Source organism: Mesoplodon bidens (assembly GCF_964165515.1).
Source record: "Mesoplodon bidens genome assembly, chromosome: 7".
Taxonomy (NCBI): domain Eukaryota; kingdom Metazoa; phylum Chordata; class Mammalia; order Artiodactyla; family Ziphiidae; genus Mesoplodon; species Mesoplodon bidens.
The window spans coordinates 88,154,352-88,179,087 of NC_138164.1; the positions used below are offsets into that span (position 1 = coordinate 88,154,352).

The window sequence follows — 24,736 nt, forward strand, 5'->3', positions numbered from 1 at the left end:
TTTTTTATTACTATAGTACTTAATGGTTAAGAGCCAGTGATCTGAAGTGAATCTGAATCATAATATTCCAGCTAGGCCAATTATAATATTGCTTTAGTCAAGTTATATAATTTTTCTGAATTTCATTTTTCTCATCTATAATTTGGGGATAATAATAGTACCTGCCTTCTGAATTATTATGAAGCTTCAATGAAATAATACCCATAAAGTCCTTAGCAAAGTACCTAGGACATATTAAGCACTCAGTAAACACTAAATGCTATGATTAATGTTGCTGCTGCTATTATTATCATCATTATTAAATTCGAGGATATATTTGTACTTCTAGAACTACGTCCTAAGGATAGTAAGAATAAACTAAACATCTTCCTTCTATGAATTTTATACAAACCAGGGTCATGAAATATAGTTAGCCAGTTGATCATTCATATTGTAGAAGACAGAGCATTTAGAGGCCCTGGAACTGGAATTCAACCATGAATTAAAATACCCAGTCTCCTGATTGTAATAAAGACAAATTCTCTAGTGGAAATGGTTCACCAAGGATTTATTAAAACTTTCCCGTAGGAGAAAAAGATTCAGAAGTTTTCACTATAAGTAGAAAATACATAGAATCAGAACTTAAACCTCAAAGATTTCATCTTTCTTTATGAAATTCAACGGAAGTCCCTTTAAGAAGTGTTAATCCAGTTAAATATTTACCAAACCTTACTCTCAGCTGAAATGGGTGTAAAATCTCAAATTAGAAAGTCTCCTTTTTGGTTAACTCCCATCGGATTCAGCTACAGTATTTCCCATTACTTGCATTTTAAGGAGAACAGCATTAGCACAAAACTTCAGTATCAGTGTTGGAAATGACAAACTGGTGAAAAGGAAAACATGACAGTCAAAGGTAGAGTGGATTTCCTGTGTGTGCTAAAAAGAGAAAACCATTTCTTTGGCTATTACGGATACAATTAAAGTAAAGTTTTAAGATAATGTTTCTATCAGAGGTTGAAGGGATGAATATTAAATCCCTATTATGAGGCAAATACACATATATCTTATCAATTTTTCTTTACACAACCTTATAACAAAAGAATATTATTCCTTATCAACCTAAAATTGTGCAGAGACCTAAAGAAGTGAGTAGCCTGTGGTCACATAGCTGGTAAAATATAAAAGTGGATTCAAGCCCCAGAGCCCAAGACCCTCAGCTAGCTCAGACTGTTCTTTTTTATTTATTCAACAAAAGTTTATGGAAGTATATCATTTTAAGTTTATTAGGAATCAGCTGGAGAAACAGTGGTGGATGAGACATTGTTCCTACCCGCTGTGAATTTATAGTCCTGGAAGAGAGAGAAACAAATGTGCTAAGACAGCAGTAAGAGAAGTGAAAAAAGGAAGCAAAAGTGGGGCTATTAATTCAGATCTGCTCTCTCATTACAGGTCTCAAAGAGGGTTGCATTTTCAAAGAAGCACTTAATACAGCATACAGGTTTACAAGTATACAAACCATGAGCACATCGAGGTTTAATTTCACTAGCAGGACCCCAGCGATCCAATCCCTAAGCAAACACCCAGGGCTGATCTCCACAGATGTTTCTGAATCTTAACCAGTACCTCCACGGTTCCCAACCCAGTATGGATTTCAGCATGAGGGTGAGAAGAAGAATGAGAAAGAAGGTAACTGAATGACTCTAAACTATAGCTTAAAACAAAAAATCAACTCCCCTCTCGGAGATACTTGTTAACTTTCAATATCCCAGTTGAACTTTAAAGGACACTTCTGTTTTGGTTAAGGGAGAGTATAGATCCACACAACAAGGTCAAACATATTAGAGTGAGTTGCTTTATACCCTTTCCCACATCAGCACACCAGCCATCAGCTAGACTAAGGGGGAGACAGCTATGCTGAAACTAGAGTGAGCTCAAAATTATAAAAGCTCACACATAGTTTTCACAGTCTATAGATACTCTCTTGCCTTGTCACACTGACCCCACATACAGTCATTATGTTGTCTCCACACTCACCCTCCTTTGTGCCATGTTCTTTTATCTGAGTTGGGATGCTGGGATGTTCAACTCTCCTTTGTTCATTCATCATCAAAATTTAGTGGGCTTCCATTATGTGCCAGGCAACATACTGTGGGTTGGAAATACCAGAAAGAGAATGAAGGGTCCCATCTTCTCCCACATACATACTAACCATCTACTGCTTGGGCAACAGACTGCTAAAGCAGTGGTAGCAAAGAGTGGTTAAAGTGGTTGAACTAGCCCAGGAATGGCAAATAAGCTAGGTGAGAAAAACAGGAGCACTAGAGTCAGGCTGTCGACACTCAGATCTCGATTCCACTAGCTTTGACCTTGAGCAAGTCATTTACGTCCTCTGTGCCACAGTTTCTCTATCTTAAGAATAATAATAACAATTCCTAGCACATAATGTTGTGGGATGGTTTAAAAAGAAAGTACAGGGCTTCCCTGGTGGTGCAGTGGTTGAGAGTCTGCCTCCCGATGCAGGGGACACGGGTTCGTGCCCCGGTCCGGGAGGATCCCACATGCCGCGGAGCGGCTGGGCCCGTGAGCCATGGCTGCTGAGCCTGCGCGTCCGGAGCCTGTGCTCCGCAACGGGAGAGGCCACAACAGTGAGAGGCCCACGTACCGCAAAAAAAAAAAATCTTTGCCCACAACAGCAGTTTTCAAACAAGTGTACATCAGAATTACCGGAAGAGCTGCTTAAAACAAATTGCCGGGCCCCACCCCCTAGAGTTTCTGATTTACTAGGTCAAGGGTGAGGCACAATAACTTGCATTTCTAACAAGTTCCCCAATGATGCTGATGCTGCTGGCCCTGAGACCACATTTTGAGAGCCACTGGCTTACAATTTCACTGTTAGAAACTTTCCATCACTATATAATTCAATTCAGACAGTATAGACCAGGAGTCTGCAAACTATTGCCCATGGGCCAAATCTGACCCACTGGCAGTTTTCACGAATAAAGTTTATTGGAACTTTGGAACATAGCCATATCTATTTATTTATCATCTATGGCTGCTTCCTCACTACAAAGGCAGAATTGAATCACTGCAATAGAGAACATATGGCCTGCTGCTATGTACTGAGTGTGGATTAGTTGAGGGCTAATCCACTAAATTGGTTGGGTGGCACTTATAATAGTCTCTACACAAATTCACATGTTGATCTAATCACCAAAGTGATGGTATTAGAAGGTGGGGCCTTTGGGAGATGCAAGTCATGAGGGTAGGGCCCTCATGAATGGGATCAGTGCCCTTATAAAAGAGACCCCATAGAGCTCCCTTACCCCTTCTGCCATATGAGAACACAGCAAGAAGATGGCTGTCTATGAACCAGAAAGCAGGTTCTCACCAGACACCAAATCTGCTGATGCCTTGGTCTTGGACTTCTGGCCTCCCAAACTGAGAAATTTCTGTTGTTTATAAGCTACTCAATCTGTCATATTTTGTTATAGCAGCCCAAATGGACTGACACCCACAAAATCTAAAACATTGACTGCCTGGCCCTTTACAGAAATGACTGCTGATCTCTGATATAGACTACAGTGGAATTGTTTTCCTTATATTATCCTGAGACTACAGAACACTGATTTACTTGAGTATACTCGTCGATCATTCTCTACTTCTACTATGCCATTTTCACTTTAACAACAACCACAAGAAAATTATTTGAAACCTGGTATTTACTATTTCTATTATGTCCCTAGTACGAGCATTTGTTATCAAGTACAAGTCTCCCCAACATGGAACTGGAAAGATTCTTGGGAAGCAACAGGATTTTCAGAGCGCTTGTAAAAGTTGGCAAAGTCCAGGTTGTTTTAGTATATCTAGAAGAGGGCTGAGGCAGAAGGGGTGTTGCACAAATGAAAACCAGGCCTTTTTCAATGTTATAAACACTCTCTTGATTACCTCACGACCTATCTGCTTGAGTTACAAATCAAAATGGGCCTCTATGTCTTTCATCACTCTAGGGTCAACCTAGTTTATTAAAATTAAACTGCCTGTTATCCTCCAGAATGGTACATAAGCCTATAATATATGCTCTTTCCACCTACTTCAAAAGCCCTATGACCCATTTTTTTAAAAAAAATCCTTAAATGTGCCAACCCACACACACACAAAAGCACTGTCTTTTTTTTGTAACTATTCTTTCAGGCTTATGCCTTTTAAAATAGTGGTGCCTGCAGAAATGTCACATCAAAAGAAACTGCCAGAGGTAGAAGTACTTAACTGAAACTGCTTTTATTAGTATATTGGAAGAAATCTGCTGGCCTAAGAATGGAAAAAGGACTGATACTGAATAAAAACACCATGGTGCCAAAGGGAGATTTTTTTTTTTTTGCTCTTAAAAAAAATCCCACCTCATATTTTAAAATCTAAATGAGAAGATTCTCTACTGACTGTAGACAGTTACTTTTTGTTTTTTTTAAAAAAAAACCTTTCAGAGCCTCCCCAGAATTCTGATCCCTAAATGGAACTTAGGGATCAAAATGGAACTTAGGGCTAATGGAACTTAGGGCTAATCGATTAAGTTGGTCAGCTGGCACATATACTAGTCTCTGTGTAAAGTCAGTCTCCACTACACAGTGGTCAACTATGTCAATCCCCCTCATACTCCTTTAGAGCTACTCACACCAGAGCTCTTAGTAGGCACTTGCCCTCACTTTTTTCTGGGGTATGCATAGACTCTTCCCTTTATCTGCAAAACCTTAAGTCCACTGTTTTGATTAATCCTCATTCTACTACCTTATGACTCACCATAGCCTCCTCCCTTACCCACCATCTCAGGAAGAATCCTGACCCTACCTCCTCCAAAGTGTCCCCAACTTCTTAAGAGGTCCACAAAGGGGTGCCTCACATGCCCATAGACCAGGCATCCAGTTTCGTCCTTTACCTAGTGTCCGCCATGTTTTCTCAGACTCTGGCTCCCTGTGTCTAGGGCCTGAGAGCAGTATCCACTGCAGATGATGCCTGCCGTATGAATGCCAAAGTTCTGGCCAAAGATAGTGTTGCTGAAACTGCTAAGATGGGAAAGAGAGGGATGCTGGCTTCCCTTCCGGGTAGGAAATTGTTCCTCTCCCTCTAACTCTATACAACACTTTGTCACTTGGGCCCCAAAGAAAACATTTGTCATCTTCCTGGGGCAAGTCCCTAACCAGAATTCACACATCTTTCTCCAACAATATGCAACAGTTCTTCCTCCTCAGGACAGTCTAAATCTAGTTACTTAAAAATATATACCCTCAAGTTCTCATTTTACTGACATGGTATTTTCCTTCCAATTAGTCCTCCAGTCACACCACCACAAACACGACCATTTTATAAGAAAGGTTTGGCTTTATGTAACCCCTTTTATGACCCACAGCATTGGGCAGGCATAAAGATGGATTATTAGAAATAAACATCTCTCAGGAATACTCACAGAGTCATCCAAACATCTCTTTACTTTTCTTGATCGCTTCTGATCCACACTGAATCAGACTCAGAAGAGTATCTGAGAATCTTCTCTCCCTGATCTCCCTCCAGCTTATCTTTTCTACCCTTCTGTTCCTGGCCTGCTGGTTTCCCCACTCTCTCCCAGATCAAGGCCATACATATCCTTTTTTCACGGCTCCTCCATAGTTGTATATCGGGTTTTTCAAATTTTTCACAGCTGAGCATCTATAAGCCAAACATTCCTTTCTTGTCTCTAATAGCATCACATTGATGCATTATGCCAAAAGACCTTTTTCCTACCAGTACCAGGAAGGAAAACGAGGGAAATGGAAAAAGAAAAAAGCTCATGTCACATGTATGTTTGTCTAACTAAAACGTTCTGCACCAAAGATGGATTAAAATCTCCACCTGTGGAAGGGACCTTCAAGATGGCAGAGGAATAAGACACGGAGATCACCTTCCTCCCCACAGATAAACAAGAAATACATCTACACGAGGAACAACTTCTACAGAACACCTACTGAACGCTGACAGAAGACCTCAGACCTCCAAAAGGCAAGAAACTCCCCACGAACCTGGGTAGGGCAAAAGAAAAAAGAATAAACAGAGACAAAAGGATAGGGACGGGACCTGCACCAGTGGGAGGGAGCCGTGAAGGAGGAAAGGTTTCCACACACTAGAAGCCCCTTCGCGGGCGGAGACTGCGGGTGGCGGAGGGGAAAAGCTTCGGAGTAACGGAGGAGAGCACAGCAACAGGGGTGCGGAGGGCAAAGCGGAGAGATTCCCGCACAGAGGATCGGTGCCGACCAGCACTCACCAGCCTGAGAGGCCTGTCTGCTCACCTGCCGGCCGGGGCGGGTAGGGGCTGGGAGCTGAGGCTCAGGCTTCAGAGGTCAGATGCCAGGGAGAGGACTGGGGTTGCCTGTGTGAACACAGCCTGAAGGGAGCTAGTGCACCACAGCTAGCCGGGAGGGAGTCCGGAAAAAAGTCTGCAACTGCCTAAGAGGCAAGAAACCATTGTTTCTGGGTGCAATGGAGAGGAGATTCAGAGCACACCCTAAACGAGCTCCAGAGACGGGCGCGAGCCGCAGCAATCAGCGCAGACCCCAGAGACGGGCATGAAACGCTAAGGCTACTGCTGCAGCCACCAAGAAGCCTGTGTGCAAGCACAGGTCACTATCTACACCTCCCCTCCCGGGAGCCTGTGCAGCCAACCACTGTCAGGGTCCTGTGAGCCAGGGACAACTTCCCCGGGAGAACACACGGCACGCCTCAGGCTGTTGCAACATCATGCCAGCCTCTGCTGCCGCAAGCTCGCCCTGCATTCCGTACCCCTCCCTCCCACCAGCCTGAGGGACCCAGAGCCCCCTAATCAGCTGCTACTTTAACCCCATCCTGTCTGGGCAGGAACAGATGCCCTCAGGTGACCTACATTCACAGGCAGGGCCAAATCCAAACCTGAACCGCAGGAGCTGCGTGAACAAAGAAGAGAAAGAGAAATTTTTCCCAGCAGCCTCAGGAGCAGCGAATTAGATCTCCACAATCAACTTGATGTACCCTGCATCTGTAGAATACCTGAATAGACAATGATCAAACCAAAATTGAGGCAGTGGACTTTGGGAGCAACTGTAGACTTGGGGTTTGCTATCTGCATCTAATGTGTTTCTGGTTTTATGTTTATGTTACTGTAGCATTTAGAGCTTATTATCATTGGTAGATTTGTTTATTGATTTGGTTGCTCTCTTCCTTGTTTTTATATATATATATTTTTTTCTTTCCTTTTTCTCTTTTTGTGAGTGTGTATGTATAAGCTTCTTTGGGTGATTTTGTCTGTATAGCTTGGCTTTACCATTTGTCCTAGGGTTCTGTCTGTCCTATTTTTTTTTGTACAGTTTTCAGCACTTGTTATCATTGGTGGATTTGTTTTTTGGTTTGGTTGCTCTCTTCTTTCTTTCTCTTTTCTTTTTTAATTACTTTTTTATTTTTTATTTTTAATAATTTTTAATAACTTTATTTTATTTTATTTCATTTTATTATTTTTTCTTTCTTTCTGTTTTTTTCTCCCTTTTCTGCTGAGCTGTGTGGCTGTCAGGGTCTTCATGCTCGGGCCGGATGTCAGGCCTGTGTCTCTGAGGTGGGAGAGCTGAGCTCAGGACATTGCTCCACCAGAGACCCCCGAGCCCTATGTAATATCAAATACCGAAAGCTCTCCCAGAGATCTCCATCTTAATGCTAAGACCCAGCTCCACTCAACAACCAGCAACCTAGAGTGCTGGACACCCTATGCCAAACAACTAGCAAGACAGGAACACAACACTATCCATTAGCACAGAGGCTGCCTCAAATTATAATAAGTTCACAGACACACCAAAACACACCACCAGACAGGATCCTGCCCACCAGAAAGACGAGATCCAGCCTCATCCACCAGAACACAGGCACCAGTCCCCTCCACCAGGAAGCCTACACAACCCACAGAACCAACCCTACCCACTGGGGGCAGATACCAAAAACAATGGGAACTATGAATCTGCAGCCTGCAAAAAGGAGGGCCCCAACACAGTAAGTTAAGTAAAATGAGGAGAGGGCTTCCCTGGTGGTGCAGTGGTTGGGAGTCCGCCTGCAGACGCAGGGGACACGGGTTTGTGCCCCAGTCCGGGAGGATCGCACATGCCGTGGAGAAGCTGGGCCCGTAAGCCATGGCTGCTGGGCCTGCACATCCGGAGCCTGTGCTCCACAGTGGGAGAGGCCATGGCAGTGAGAGGCCTGCATACCGCAAAAAAAAAAAATGAGAAGATAGAGAAATACACAGCAGATGAAGGAGCAAGGTAAAGACCCACCAGACCAAACAAATGAAGAGGAAAGAGGCAGTCTACCTGAAAAAGAATTCAGAGTAATAGTAAAGATGATCCAAAATCGTGGAAATAAAATGGAGAAAATACAAGAAACATTTAACAAGGACCTAGAATAAATAAAGAACAAACAAACAATGATGAACAATGCAATAAATGAAATTTAAAATTCTCTAGAAGGAATGAATAGCAGAATAACTGAGGCAGAAGAATGGATAAGTAATGTGGAAGATAAAATAGTGGAAATAACTACTGCAGAGCAGAATAAAGAAAAAAGAATGAAAAGAATTGAGGACAGTCTCATATCTCTGGGACAACATTAAATGCACCGACATTCGAATTATAGGGGTCCCAGAAGAAGAAGAGAAAAAGGGTCTGAGAAAATATTTGAAGAGATTATAGTTGAAAGATTCCCTAATATGGGAAAGGAAATAGGCAGTCAAGTCCAGGAAGCACAGAGAGTGCCATAAAGGATAAATCTAAGGAGAAACATGCCAAGACACATAATAATCAAACTATCAAAAATTAAATAGAATAAAAAAATATTAAAAGCAGCAAGGGAAGAGGAGCAAATAACATACAAAGGAATCCCCATAAGGTTAACAGCTGATCTTTCAGCATAAACTCTGCAAGCCAGAAGGGAGTGTCAGGACATATTGAAAGTGATGAAAGGGAAAAACCTACAACCAAGATTACCCTGCAAGGATCTCATTCAGATTCGACAGAAAAATTAAAACCTCTACAGACAAGCAAAAGCTAAGAGCATTCAGCACCACCAAACCAGCTTTACAACAAATGTTAAAGGAACTTCTCTAGGCAGGAAACACAAGAGAAGGATAAGACTTACAATAAAACCCAAAACCCAAAACAATTGAGAAAATGGTAATAGGAACATACATATCGATAACTACCTTAAAGGTAAATGGATTAAACGTTCCACCAAAAGACACAGACTGGCTGAATAGATACAAAAACAAGACCCATATATATGCTGTCTACAAGACACCCATTTCAGATCTAGGGACACATACAGACTGAAAGTGAGGAAATGGAAAAAGATTTTCCATGCAAATGGAAATCAAAAGAAAGCTGGAGTAGCAATACTCATATCAGATAAAATAGACTTTAAAATAAAGAATGTTACAAGAGAAAAAGAAGGACACTACATAATGATCAAGGGATCAATCCATGAAGAAGATGTAACAATTATAAATAGTTATGCACCCAAAATAGGTGCATAACCACAATACATAAGGCAAAAGATAACAGCCATAAAAGGGGAAATCAACAGTAACACAATCATGGTAGGTGACTTTCACATCTCACTTTCACCAATGGACAGATCATCCAAAATGAAACTTAATAAGGAAACACAAGTTTTAAATGATACATTAAACAAGATGGACTTAATTGATATTTGTAGGGCATTCCATTCAAAAATAACAGAATACACTTTCTTCTCAAGTGCTCATGGAACATTCTCCAGGATATATCATATCGTGGGTCACAAATCAAGCCTTGGTAAATTTAAGAAAACTGAAATTGTATCAGGTATCTTTTCTGACCACAATGCTATGAGACTAGATATCAATTACAGGAAAAAAACTGTAAAAATTACAAACACATGGAGGCTAAACAATACGCTACTAAATAACCAAGAGATCACTGAAGAGATCAAAGAGGAAATCAAAAAATACCTAGAAACTAATGACAATGAAAACACGACGACCCAAAACCTATGGGATGCAGCAAAAGCAGTTCTAGGAGGGAAGTTTATACTAATACAATCCTACCTCAAGAAACAAGAAATATCTCAAACAAACAATCTAACCTTACACCTAAAGCAATTAGAAAAAGCAGAACAAAAATCCCCCCAAAATTAGCAGAAGGAAAGAAATCATAAAGATCAGATCAGAAATAAATGAAAAATAAATGAAGAAAACAATAGCAAAGATCAATAAAACCAAAAGCTGGTTCATTGAGAAGATAAACTAAATTGATAAACCATTAGCCAGACACATCAATAAAAAAAGGGAGAAGACGCAAATCAACAGAATTAGAAATGAAAAAGGAGAAGTAACAACTGACACTGCAGAAATACAAAAGATCATGAGAGATTACTACAAGCAACTCTATGCCAATAAAATGGACAATCTGGAAGAAACAGACAAATTCTCAGAAAAGCACAACCTTCCGAGACTGAACCAGAAAGAAATAGAAAATATAAACAGACCAATCACAAGCACTGAAATTGAAACTGTGATTAAAAACCTTCCAACAAACAAAAGCCGAGGACCAGATGGCTTCACAGGCGAATTCTATCAAACATTTAGAGAAGAGCTAACACCTATCCTTCTCAAACCCTTCCAAAATATAGCAAAGGGAGGAACACTCCCAAACTCATTCTATGGGCCACCATCACCCTCATACCAAAACCAGACAAAGATGTCACAAAAAAAGAAAACTACAGGCCAATATCACTGATGAATACAAATGCAAAAATCCTCAACAAAATCCTAGCAAACAGAATCCAACAGCACATTAAAAGGATCATACACCATGATCAAGTGGGGTTTATACCAGGAATGCAAGGATTCTTCAATATATGCAAATAAATCAGTGTGATAAACCATATTAACAAATTGAAGGAGGAAAACCATATAATCATCTCAATAGATGCAGAAAAAGCTTTCGACAAAATTCAACCTGCATTTATGATAAAAACATTCCAGAAAGTCAGCATAGAGGGAACTTACCTCAACATAATAAAGGCCATATATGACAAACCCACAGCCAACATCATTCTCAATGGTGAAAAACTGATACCATTTCCACTAACATCAGGAACAAGACAAGGCTGCCTACTCTCACCACTATTATTCAACATAGTTTTGGAAGTTTTAGCCACAGCAATCAGAGAAGAAAAAGAACTAAAAGTAATCCAAATCAGAAAAGAAGAAGTAAAGCTGTCACTGTTTGCAGATGACATGATACTATACACAGAGAATCCTAAAGATGCTACCAGAAAACTACTAGAGTTAATCAATGAATTTCATAAAGTAGCAGGATACAAAATTAATGCTCAGAAACGTCTTGCATCCCTATACACTAATGATGAAGAATCTGAAAGAGAAATTAAGGAAACACTCCCATTTACTATTGCAACAAAAAGAATAAAATACCTAGGAATAAACCTACCTAAGGAGACAAAAGACCTGTATGCAGAAAACTATAAGACACTGATGAATGAAATTAAAGATGATACAAACAGATGGAGAGATATACCATGTTCTTGGACAGGAAGAATCAACATTGTGAAAATGACTATACTATCCAAAGCAATCTACAGATTTAATGCAATCCCTGTCAAACTACCAATGGCATTTTTCACAGAACTAGAACAAAGAATTTCACAATTTGTATGGAAACACAAAAGACCCTGAATAGCCAATGCGATCTTGAGAAAGGAAAATGGATCTGGAGGAATCAGGCTCCCTGACTTCAGATTATACTCCAAACTACACTAATCAAAACAGTATGGTACTGGCCCCAAAACAGAAATGTAGATTAGTGGAACAGGATAGAAAGCCCAGAGATAAACCTATGCACATATGGTCACCTTATCTTTGATAAAGGAGGCAAGAATATTCAATGGAGAAAATGCAGCCTGTTCAATAAGTGGTGCTGCGAAAACTAGACAGCTACATGTAAAAGAATGAAATTAGAACACTCCCTAACACCATACACAAAAATAAACTCAAAATGGATTAAAGACCTAAATGTAAGGCCAGACACTATAAAACTCTTAGAGGAAACCACAGGCAGAACACTCTATGACATAAATCACAGCAAGATCCTTTTTGACCCACTTCCTAGAGAAATGGAAGTAAAAACAAAAATAAACAAATGGGACCTAATGAAACTTAAAAGCTTTTGCACTGCAAAGGAAAACATAAACAAGATGAAAAGACAACCCTCAGAATGGGAGAAAATATTTGCAAACGAAGCAACTGACAAAGGATTCATCTCATGCAGCTCAATAACAAAAAAACAAACAACCCAATCCAAAAATGGGCAGAAGAGCTAAATAGACATTTCTCCAAAGAAGATATACAGATTGCCAACAAACACATGAAAGGATGCTCAACATCACTAATCATTAGAGAAATGCAAATCAAAACTACAATGAGGTATCACCTCACACAGGTCAGAATGGCCATCATCAAAAAATCTACAAACAATAAATGTTGGAGAGGGTGTGGAGAAAAGGGAATCCTCTTGCACTGTTGGTGGGAATGTAAATTGATACAGCCACTATGGAGAACAGTATGGAGGTTCCTTAAAAAGACTAAAAACAGAACTACCATACGACCCAGCAATCCCACTACTGGACATCTACCCTGAGAAAACCATAATTCAAAATAGTCATGTACCACAATGTTCATTGCAGCTCTATTTACAATAGCCAGGACATGGAAGCAACCTAAGTGTCTATCAATAGATGAATGGATAAAGAAGATGTGGCACATATATACAATGGAATATTACTGAGGCATAAAAAGAAACAAAATTGAGTTATTTGTAGTGAGATGGATGGACCCAGAGACTGTCATACAGAGTGAAGTAAGTCAGAAAGAGCAAAACAAACACTGTATGGTAACATATATATATGGAATCTAATAAAAAAAAAATGCTTCTGAAGAATCTAGGGGCAGGATAGGAATAAAGATGCAGACGTAGAGAATGGACTTGAGGACACGGGGAGGGGGAAGGGTAAGCTGGGACGAAGTGAGAGAGTGGCATGGACATATATACACTACCAAGTGTAAAATAGATAGCTAGTGGGAAGCAGCCGCAAAGCACAGGGAGATCAGCTCAGTGCTTTGTGTCCAGCTAGAGGGGTGGGATAGAGGGTGGGAGGGAGACGCAAGAGGGAGAAGATATGGGGATGTATGTATACATATAGCTGATTCACTTTGTTATACAGCAGAAACTAACACTGTAAAGTAATTATACTCCAATAAAGATGTTAAAAAAAAATCTCCATCTTTTTAGAAGATGATAACCTGTAGTTTTAAAATAGCAACTTCCGCAGTTTTGAGGTTTCCAATATCTTATGGCCAAGACTCAATCTCAGGTTCATCTCATGGTACCAGAGGCATCCCCTGACCTCTGCAGACTCTATAAAGGTAGTTATCCTAAGCATTTGACCTAAGAATGGGAACTCTGCCCTGAGATAATGACTTTGACCACATGTATTAGTGAGAGTCATTCAGCTTGAAGTAATGGAGACCCAAAATAATAGTGGCCTAAACAAAATAGAGATTGTTTTCCCTTTCCTGTAAAATTCTGAAGTTCAGTAGTCTAGGGCTAGACTACTGTGAAAAGTCCTCAGCAACTCATGTGCTTCTAGGTCACTGTACCACCGGCTATAGAGTGTAGCCCTTGCCCTCTTAGTCCAAAATGTCACACCCACTTTACAAGGGGCAGGATGGAGGAAGGACAGGACAAGAAAGAAGAAAAAGGGGCAAAAGCTGCTTGCCACCTGTCCCCTGAAGTTCCCAAAAGCTGCCATACAACGTTCTACTTATGTACCTCTTTGTTCAAAATGTGGCCATTCTTGGCTGAAAGGGAGGTAGGGGCATTTTACTCTTTGTTCTAGGCAGACATATACCCACCTACAAAGTCTATTCATGTGGGAGAATAGAAAGAGAAAGGATATCAGGGGACAAATAAAAGTCTCTGTCATATTGTGCTCCTGAAATCACTCTCTTTCCCTGTGCTAAAAATAAACCCTGGAGTCACCTAAAATAGAATGCTTTAAATTCCCTGTTTTTATAAAAAGTTGAGCTACAAGTCAAAATTCTGCCACTCAGTGTAACCACTGGCAAGTCACTCAGTGGTTTAATTCTTTGCCTTATTGTAATAGGGATGTCTGTCCTGCCACCTTAAAAGATTGTTCTGAGGATTGATTGGGAATAAACTGAGATAATAAAGGTGAAAGTAATTTTTGAAATGTGATATAAATAACTCTCGAGGCAAAGTAGAATTAAAGCAATGAATTATCTTTTGTCTTCTTTAAACATATATGTCTCTCTTTCAAAGTATCTCCATTCCCCTTTTAGGTTTCTTAGTGAAATGTGGCAGATAGATGTCAAGAGAGCAAAGCATCAGAAACAAAGGCGTGTGGTCTGATATTGATTCAGACAGGGCCATTTGTATATTGAGAAAGAAAAGGAAATTCTCTAGAATTTGCCAATATTTATGAAGACTCACACCATCAACCTGGTTTCTCAACCTTCTACCTATATTTATTTGTTATTATTAGATATGGGATTAGATCTTCATACCAAAAGTTATTATCCCTCGGACAAATTTTAGGTTCTAGCAATCTGTTTTGCGAAGGAAGCTACCCTAGCCATTTCGAACAAGTAGAGCAGCTATAAAATCAGCTGGTGTTTTTTTTTTAATAGTAAAACAGGGAATTTAATCCAGGGAATTAGTTATGCAAGTGTTAGAACCGCTCAGAAGCCAGACAGGAGAAAGGATGTAACCCAAAGATCAGCAGCCACCAGAAGCCCCATTCACCTTCAGGATTGGAGGGATACAAGTGGGGTTTCCAGAGACAAAACCTGAGACCACCCAGCAGAAGCTCAAACCACAAAAGGGGCTTCCTCACAAAAGCTGGGAAAACTAAGAGAAGAGCTACCTGTTGTGGCCTGGACCCAGGGAAAAGATGCAGCTACTCACCAGAAAAAAAGAATGTAAAGGAGACAGATGTGGAAATTCCCTGGTGGTCCAGTGGTTAGGACTCCGCACTCTCACTGGCAAGGGCCCAGATTCAATCCCTGGTCGGAGAACTAAAATCCTGCATGCCACGCTGTGCAGCCAAAAAAAAAATAGGAGACAGATGCTCTGACTTCCCCCTCCTTTCACTCTCCAGTCTTCCTCCCCAGAGGCAAAATCCTGCTGACACTGCAGCTTGGGAAAGGTAGCCTGCAGAGGTCCTTTCTCCCAAGAGCAGAACAGGGCAAGAACAAGGAATGCATCAGCTAGCGAACAGAATATGGACCAGCAGAGCATAAGGAAAACTATGAGTGATTTGTGTTTCAATTTGTTCAACAAAAGTGTATTAGTGCCTACTGTGGACTAGAAACTCTTTTCCTATTGGGAATACAAAGGTAAATAAAAAAGATCTCTAAATTTTCACCAATAAAATATTTTGACAAGCTTTGTGAAAACAATAACACCTAATTAAGAAATACACCAGTCAGATAAACTAGGCTATAGGAGGCTTGATGTTAGGAGAAAGGTCTGGGGGACCTCTTGACAGGCCAAGGAAAATAGGGTTATTTGGGGGGACCTCTGACCTAAATGTGGATGGATGTATAAACATGGACATTAGGAATATCTGTCCAAATTCTGAACGGCTTCTGTCTTGGCTCCTCTCCCACTAGTGGGATTGGTGAGAATTATAAACTACTGAGGTCAATATGGTTTGAAGAGTAGCTCTCTGTGTTGGAGCCAAACAGACTTAGATATGAACGCCAGCCTTGCTACTTACAGGTTCCATAGTCTTGAGCAAGTCATTTATCCTCAGTTTTCCCATCTTTCAAAGAACAATAATAGTAACCCCTTTAAAAAGTTGTTGTAAAGATAATATGTGATCATATATTTAAAGTGTTTAGTTAAGTGCCTTGGGCATAGTAGGTGCTCAATAAAAAGAAGTTGTTAATATTTCAAACTGAATATGTAAAGAGCTAATAACACTGTCATTAGACTAACATACATTAGTCATTAAAACACATAGGTTAACATATACTCATATAAATATACTTTGTGAACACACATAGATAACATAAAAAGAGCTAATTTCAAACACAAGGTGTAACTAATAGTCATAACATTGTTAGTATTCTTTTAGAGAAATGGAAAGGATTTATAATTTTCCAGGAATCATGAGGATATGTCATTTAATATGCATTATATGAAATTTAATTATCCATTCTATAACTTTGATAATATGCTTACTTACCTATTACTAACAGATTTCAAAAGTATTTCTCCATTCTAGATATCACATACATAAATGCTGAATTACTATTTACAGTGCCCACTACTTTGCTAAGTTTATCTTTGTCATGCATGTTTGATAAAATCATAACCCTGGATAAATCCAACTATTTGTCACCTATAAGCCTGAACCCCTGCCACTAAACTGGGCAAAAGAAAAATGCACATCCATGCTTAGTGGCCTCATGTTAACTTTTTTACCATAAACCTCAAGTGGGCCCTTAATGCCGGTAGGCAGTTTTACTCTGCCTAACTCACTGATAACTCAACCCCTCTCCCAGTCTCAGAAAACTATTCAGATCTTTTCATCCCTCAATCCTCAGCAATTCATCCACCATCCTAATTCTGAAATGATGACGTTACTTCCTACTTTACTGAGAAAATGAAATTAATCCCAGGAGAGCTTGCACAGAGACTATCACCACACCTACCAATCACCATCTTCTGCACTTACCATACCTCCCCATCCAGTAGCATCTGCACCCACAAGACAGCCTCCTGCCTGATACAGGATGAGCTCTCCATCCTCCTATCTAAAGCCAGTCCCTCCACCTGTGCTCTAAGATTCATCTCTTCTCACTTACTCAAGAACACTGCAGGACTTCTCCTCTCTTCCTCCAACATCATCATTTTTCACTCTCCACTAAATCATCTGCATCACCATAAAAACAAGCAGTTATTTCTCCCATCTTAAAACATAAAAATCAAAAGAAAATTATCTTTACCCCACTTCCACTTTACCAAATCACCTGGCTCTCTCCTCATCTTTGGATCAAAATTCCTGGAAAAAAAAGTTATCTATATTCAACTGTTTTTTTTAATTCATCTCTTGCCAATCACTTAAACACATACCAATCACGATTTTGTTCCCCTCACTCCAAAGGAACTTCTCTAGCCAAGGACACTAGCGACCTTACATTGCCACACGCAGTGTGCAATTTCCTCTTATTTAACCTGTCAGCAGCATTTGGTACACTTGTCACTCACTCCTCCTGATACACTCGCTTTACTTGACTTCTGGTACACCACATCCTCTCCATTCCCTTCTTTCCTCAATGACCCTTCTGTTTCCTTTGGATAAAGGAAGAAAAAAACTTAATCTTGTCCTTGACCTCTTAATGTTGGAATACACCAGGCTCCACTCTTGGTCCTTTTATCTTCTCTATTCACACTCACTCCCATGGTACTCTCTTCTAGGCTCATGTCAACAACTCCCAAATGTGTACCTTCAGCCAATATATTTCTCCCAAAATCCAGATTCAGCATTCTACTTAGATGTCTTAAAGATACCTCAAGCTCAACATGTCCATACTGAACTCCTTATCTTTTCCCAAAACTTACTATATCTACAGCCATCCATTTCAGGTGGTAGCAAAATTATCCTTCAAGTTGCTCAGACCAGAATCCTTAGAATAATACTTGACTTTTTCTCTCACATCCAACATTCATCCCTCAAAAAATTCTGTTGGTTCTACTTTCAAAATATATCCAGAATCCGATTGTCTCATTACCTTCATTGCTACCATACTAGTCTGAACAAATATTTCTTACCCAGATTGCTGCAATAGCATCTAATAGGACTTTCTGTTTCTACCTTTTCCCCCCTGCATTAGCAACACAGCAGCTAGAGAGATCCCTTCAGACGTAAATCAGATCGATTGTGTTACTCCTCTACACAAAACCCTGCAATTGGTACCCAGTCACGGACAGTAAAAACCGAAGTCTTTATATCGGCCTAAAAGGTCCTACATGATGTGACTTCCGTTACATCTCTGACATCACATCCTAGTATTTCCACCATTGTTCCTTTGCTCCAGCCACACTGCTTAATTAATAAATATTTGTTAAACAAATCAATTCCAGTCTCCATGGAGCTCTTGGTCTACTGGGAGAAACAGAGATATATAAAGGATTACAAAAAGAAAGTGGTAATTAAAGCTCTCCTCTATCTCCCATCCTAAATGCTGGCAAGTGAGTGTTGAAGGTTGAGAAGTTTGCCAGGGGTGAGTGGTGTAGGAGACCTAGGGAGGAAGCAAGGACATTTCAGGCAGGATGAACATTGCACATGCAAAGACCTAGAGAAATGAATCAGCAGAACATTTGAAGAATTACAAGCAAAGCATCAAAGAATAACATTTGAGATTAGAGGATCTGGATGTGGGAAGTAAATAGAAATACAGTCTATACTTTAGATAGGAATCAGATCATGAAAGACTTTCTATTTGTTTCTTCCCTTACAGCTTTCAATCTACCATGGGAGTAACTTATTAACCATATCTTTTTGATGAACCTCAACAGGGCCAAAGCAACACTTGGAAAGGATTCTGAATTCCCTGAGTTAAAGATACAAAAGAAAAACCCAGAGTCAGATTTAATTTGACAAGGTAAAGGAGTGGGTGTTCTACTATATCAAATTTAATCTGTATAAAATAATCATCTCTGGTAACATTATTTTTCTTGATCTACTGCATTTAGACTACTTTAGTAAGGCTTGATCTCCCTGTCTATCTAAACACTGATTCACTTACAGTAAGCTTCAGGCTAACATTGCTCTTACTAATACCCAACAAATCCACAAGGTGTTAGTTTCAGACGATTTTGTATAAAAGGTGAACTGAGACTAGACTCAGCCTACAGCGTTCCCCAGACAAGGTAGCCAACCACAGGTGAGTCTCAGAATCTATAGTTATCAAGCAGTGACAGTTATTTCTGAAATCTACAGATTTTTCAGGATCTAGAGAACAAATCTAGAGCTTTCCGACTTCTGTTGTGTAGAGAATTTGTGCTTGTCAACCTGGCTTCTTAAATATGGTTAATACACTGTAATCACTGCTAGCAAGCAATTGACTTTACATAGACCATTCACCTGGCCTCTGAAAGAGTCTTGTTTTAAACAATGGGGGGCGGGGAGGTTGGGGCAAAAGCAAATGATAATACTTATGAGATGCTAAAAATGAAGAACTAATTTTGTAATATAGAAGTTTCTTTTCCTTTTTAAATAAAAATAGTCTTTAAAATGATAATCAAGGGACAAATATGATGCTTAAAATTACTTGCTTCAGCATATTCACTTTAAGACAGTCAGCAGTACCACCCTAATCTTTAAACATTGCTTAAATCATTATATTAGAGTTTTGATCTATACTATGTTCCTACTTTGACAAAAAAGAAATTGAGGAGGAGAATAAGAAGAAATGGTTGTTCAAGAAACAAAGACGTAAAGAAAAGGAGAAAACATTGCTGGAGCAAAATGTGACTGGAGAGGATGGGTAGACCAATTACTTTTGGTTTGGTCAACTTACATAACAATTATAATGCTTTGGTCTTGGTTTCTCATGGGCCTTAATTGTTTGCTTCCCAGCCCAGGATGAAGTTGGTCCAGTTTTGCTTTCTCTTCTGTTGCTGGACAGCAATCTGCTGCAACTGCTGCGAGCTGACCAACATCACCATCACGGTGGAGAAAGAGGAATGTGGCTTCTGCATAAGCATAAACACCACATGGTGTGCAGGCTACTGCTACACCCGGGTAGGTACTTTGCTTTGCTGGCAGTGAGGGTGCTGAGGGTCTGGATGAGGTGGGCTTCATTAATTCCCACTTTATGAATATTCTAAGTTTCCCAAGGAATAGCCCTGAGTCCCTTAGCCAGTACTGTCTATATTATGATTGGGGTTATTTACCATGATATCAGTTAAACATTTTGACTTATATTTGATTAGGGTAAACGTAAGAAAGCCTCAGATTTGATCTGATCAATTTAGTAATATGCCAAATCTATTTTTTAATTTTATTTAAAATTTAAAACAATTTTAAAAAATTGTTCTATACTAGATTTTACATAGAGATAAACATACACACATTTAATAATAGAAGAGCTACAATATTCCCCAAAAGCCAATTTCTGTAATTGAAGCCATATCTCTACAATAGAGATAGTACCAAAATATGTTTTCAAGCCATATAAAAACACAGCCACGTTATAAAAACTGTCTTATTGGCCCACCTGAATACAAATGTCAACAAGCACCCTGAGAACACAATCAGTCCTTGCAGACTATTAGAACCAAAATGAATCAGCAAACCCATTCACTTCTTTATACCATTGAGAAAACCAAGGCACAGAGGCATAAAACCACTAGTTTGTGTTCACACAGCTTCTCTGAATTAATCCAAGTAAAGAAGCATGTTTCTCCTTTTTCTTTTTTCCCCTATAGCACCAGGCTATCTATGCAGCATTTCATTCTATAAACTGAAATTGAAAACAGCAATTTTTAATGAAATATACTTTATGGGGTGGTAAGTGAGTTTGACCAAACTCCACTTATCATGTCTTCCTGGGATACGGACTTGGTGACATGATATTGAAATAAACAGAAGTGCCAACTTCTTTCCTCAGTGAATTTTTTTTTTTCACTAGAAAGTGTTAGAATAAACCTATACTACCAGGATTAAAGTTTTTATGCAAAACATGTAGCCTTTGAAACTGAGAGCTCTGCAAAATGCACAGCAGTTAAGGGGGAAAGATGTCTACAGGACTGTGGAATATTTAAAATCTTCATGATTTTCATGAGCTTTCATGAAAGCTTTCATAGTCATGCTAAGTTAAGCATTAACATTCCATATTATATATTTTTTGACTTTTTATAAATCCTCAGGGACAATATTTGGAAAATTTTTCTAAGAAATTAAACTTCAGTGTTTTATATTTTATAAATACTCAGGGACAATGTATTTGGAAAAATTTTCTGAGAAATTAAACTCCAGTGTTTTATGGTTCAAGTTGTCATTATTATAGCTTTCAACTAAGTATAAAAAGTCATTAAAATTTGTCATATTTCCCTTTTCATCATTTTTCTATATTAAAATTCAACTTTCTCTATAGTTGGAGAAATAATTAATATTTTGACATAGACATAAGGAATAGGAAAAGGAATAACTTATATTTTCTGTAAGATTTCCAAAACAATCAGGAAACATGGTATAGCATATACGTCACTTCTGAGATCATGTTTCCTTGGTTAGGAATGCCATAAGTGAGCTTTAGTGGGTAAACGTTAGAGCAAGCGGTATTCAATCCCTGTCTCATTTTGATTAAGCTAAACAGAAAGTTCCAGAATACTGTAACTTAACTCTCTCTCTCTCCTAAACCACTCAGGATCTAGTGTACAAGGATCCAGCCAGGCCCAACATCCAGAAAACATGTACCTTCAAGGAGCTGATGTACAAGACGGTCAAAGTGCCTGGCTGTGCTCACCATGCAGACTCCCTGTATACGTACCCAGTAGCCTCTGAATGTCACTGTGGCAAGTGTGACAGTGACAGCACTGACTGCACCGTGCGAGGCCTGGGACCCAGCTACTGCTCGTTCAGTGAAATGAAAGAATAAAGAGCAGTGGACACTTTGAGCTGCCTACCCTTGACCTGAAGGACCAAGACATCCAAGACGTCTGTGTGTACATGTGCCCAGGTTGCAAACCACTGTGGGAGACCCTACTGATCCCTGCTCTCCTGCAGAGGGGGAGCTCCAGGAATGGAGAGTGCTGGGGCCTGGGGCCTGTCACCACCCAACCCTGTATTCTAGGTCTGATTCCATAAGTTTTATTCGGTCTTACTTAACTTACAGACATTGGGTTGCTTTCCCGTTTAATAATCTTAGAGATCCTCTCAGGCAATCCCTTCCTCTTAGACATAGGGATACGGGTCCAGAGGAAGGAAATGAGCTAAGAGTGGGTGAAAGTACTAAATGTAGCATTCTCCTGCCAGACTCCTGAGCCCTCAAGAGCAGTCCCAGTCTCTTCTTCGTGATTGTAGCCTCAATGCCTAACTTCGTGACTAGACTTTAGTAAGAAACTCAATAATGGCTTCCTAAGGAAAGTAAGAGCAGAAAGGTAGAGGGTTGGACAACACTGAAAGAGGATGTCTGAGGTTATCTGATGAGGCTGTGCTCAACAATGCGGGTCAGTCCACGGAAGAGGGGCATCCGTTCCAGTTCCGCTTCACCTCTTCTTCTCTGGCACATGGAGGGTGGATGGAGACAGGATGCATCTCTCTGAATTGCTCAGGCAGGTGGTGGTTAATGAGCTCAGGATTTACAAGCTATTACTGCCAACCCCTTTAGTTAAGGGCAAAAGCAAGAAATGTTAATGTGGGCTTGTGGAAATTAGCCCACATCTACTCCATCATTTAAATAAATGGAACAAATGCTGTCAGGCTCCTGCAAAACTCCCTTTGGGAAGCTGGAAAAAAAGTACATCGCCCTGCCCTCCAGGCTGGGATCCACACCTTTGGAGAGAGGTGGATTTGAAAGCAGGTTTGAAAGCAATTTTGGCAACTTTATAAGTACATTTATCTTACCTACAAATACATTTGTGTAAAGAAATAGCTCTTTTAGGAAGAATTAGCCATGAGAAAAAAAAACTGCTGTTTCCTAGAATCTTCTCTATATCAGTCTTTTGTCTATCAATGTTCTCCCAAATCTGTTTCTTTCAAGAGGGTAAATATTGAAACTATTTCATGAGTTGATTTCGAGATGTTACTTCTTTTAGTTATGTACTTGTTTCATCTTCAGATTGTTTAATTTATTTAAATCTTATTTTTTTAATAAAGATACTCGCCACCAGAGTCATAGATTTGGATTCTTTTTTCCACATAAAAGCAGATGACTAAAATGTCTATATGTTTATAATATTAGTAGAAAGAATCTTACAAAAAATTTCTAGTGCATCTGTAATATTTACTTGTCCTGATCTTTGGAGATATTAAAATTAATTTTGTTGTATTTCTAAAAGTATTCCCTTGTTTAAATTTCCTGTCACTATTTGAAGTCACTTTCTGATGTAGTGGGGAAAGAAAAAGCAAAGAGAGAATCACAGAGTAGATGGGGTCACTGGAGAGTCTCTAGTTCATTCCTTGGATTTTTGATATTGAAGCCCAAAGATGTCAAGTGACCCAGACAAGATCATAAAGACTGTCTATGGCAGGCAGGATAAGAATCCTGGCTTCCCAGCTCTTAGCCCAGCTCTCCTATGGCTACTCTATCATATTAAATCATTTTGGCAAGGATTGAAACAAAATTGCAGGTACTGATAATCAGCTATGTCCATTCAAATCTGCTATTGGGTGTGGCTTATAGCTATATTCTCTACAACATTTTGATACATTGAAATTGGAGCTATACTTACAATGTTTAATAAGATGCTTTAAATTATAACACAGCCTTTTCCTTCTCCCTATACTTTTGAAAATCAAAATAATTGCTTTAGTGTTAGAGGTACTAGAAGACAATGGCTCCAGAGTTCATTTGTCTTAAGCATCTTGACCAGATGTGTGTCATCTTGAACAAATTACTTGAATTTTCTGGACCTCAGATTCTTAACTATAAAATGAAGATACTAATATTATCTGCCTCAGAGGATTATACTGATAATTAAACAGAATAACACATATAGAAAGCTTAGAATAGTGTCTGGCACATAGCAATTCCTCAGTAAATATTAGCTGTTATGCCTTGAGACAATGTAGCAAGTTGGTAAATCAGATTTAAAAACAACCCAGCTTAGACTCTTTCTAGTAATCTTAGGTAAACTATTTAACCACTCTGGGTCTCACTTTTCTTACCTTTTTAAGTGGAATACTATCCCACTAGGTTGCTGTGATAGTTAAAAAAGATAATGCATGTAAGGTGCTTGGGAGTCCAACAGAAGAGCTGTAAACCTGATAAAGAGAGACTTTTTCACTACTTAGCTAAAAAAGGTCAAGGTCAAAATGCTAGGAAGCAGCAGCAGCTTCTGCTTGAGGCCCCTCCATGCCACACTGAAGTGCAACCCTTCCTGAAGAAGCAAGAAAGAAAATCTGTGAGCCCTCCAGGGCCATGCGAAGAAAAGGCACTCCTCCACAGGCCACCATTTGAGTTGAAGCCCATACTACCTCTCCCCAGCACTGTGGCAAGGGTCTCTCTTAGCTCTGGACAGTCCTCACACAGCAACAAGAACTATCCTTCTAAACCACAACCTTGACCATGCTTAATAATGAATGGGATTTCCCATTGTTTTCAAGAGGATAAAATTCTAATCTTTTTTTTTGGCCACGTCACATGGCATGCAGGCAGGATCTTAGTCTCCCCAACCAGGGATTAAACCCACGCCCCCTGCAATAGAAGCGCAGAGTCTTAACCACTAGACCACCAGGGAAGTCCCATCTAATCTTTAGCTAGCACATAAAGCCCGTCATGGCCTGACCTGTGATTACCTCTAACTTGGTATCTCCCTCTTCCCCAAGAGGCTGCTAGACCTGGAGACCAGCTGTGAGGGTTGAGGGAGGATTTTGTGCCTTCCACTCCTGAAATGATTTAGCCATAATACCA

The 24,736-nt window shown here is 39.7% G+C and overlaps 1 protein-coding gene across 1 annotated transcript; it reads left to right on the forward strand.

The window, feature by feature from the left end:
- Nucleotides 1-19,743: 19,743 nt before the first annotated feature.
- LOC308620231 (follitropin subunit beta) lies at nucleotides 19,744-21,760 on the forward strand (the record flags this gene model as incomplete). The annotated part of the gene is made up of 2 exons (XM_081239608.1): nucleotides 19,744-19,902; nucleotides 21,530-21,760. The coding sequence occupies 2 exons, from the start codon at nucleotides 19,744-19,746 to the stop codon at nucleotides 21,758-21,760; spliced, it is 390 nt and encodes a 129-aa protein (XP_081095734.1).
- Between the last annotated feature and the right edge of the window lie 2,976 nt (nucleotides 21,761-24,736).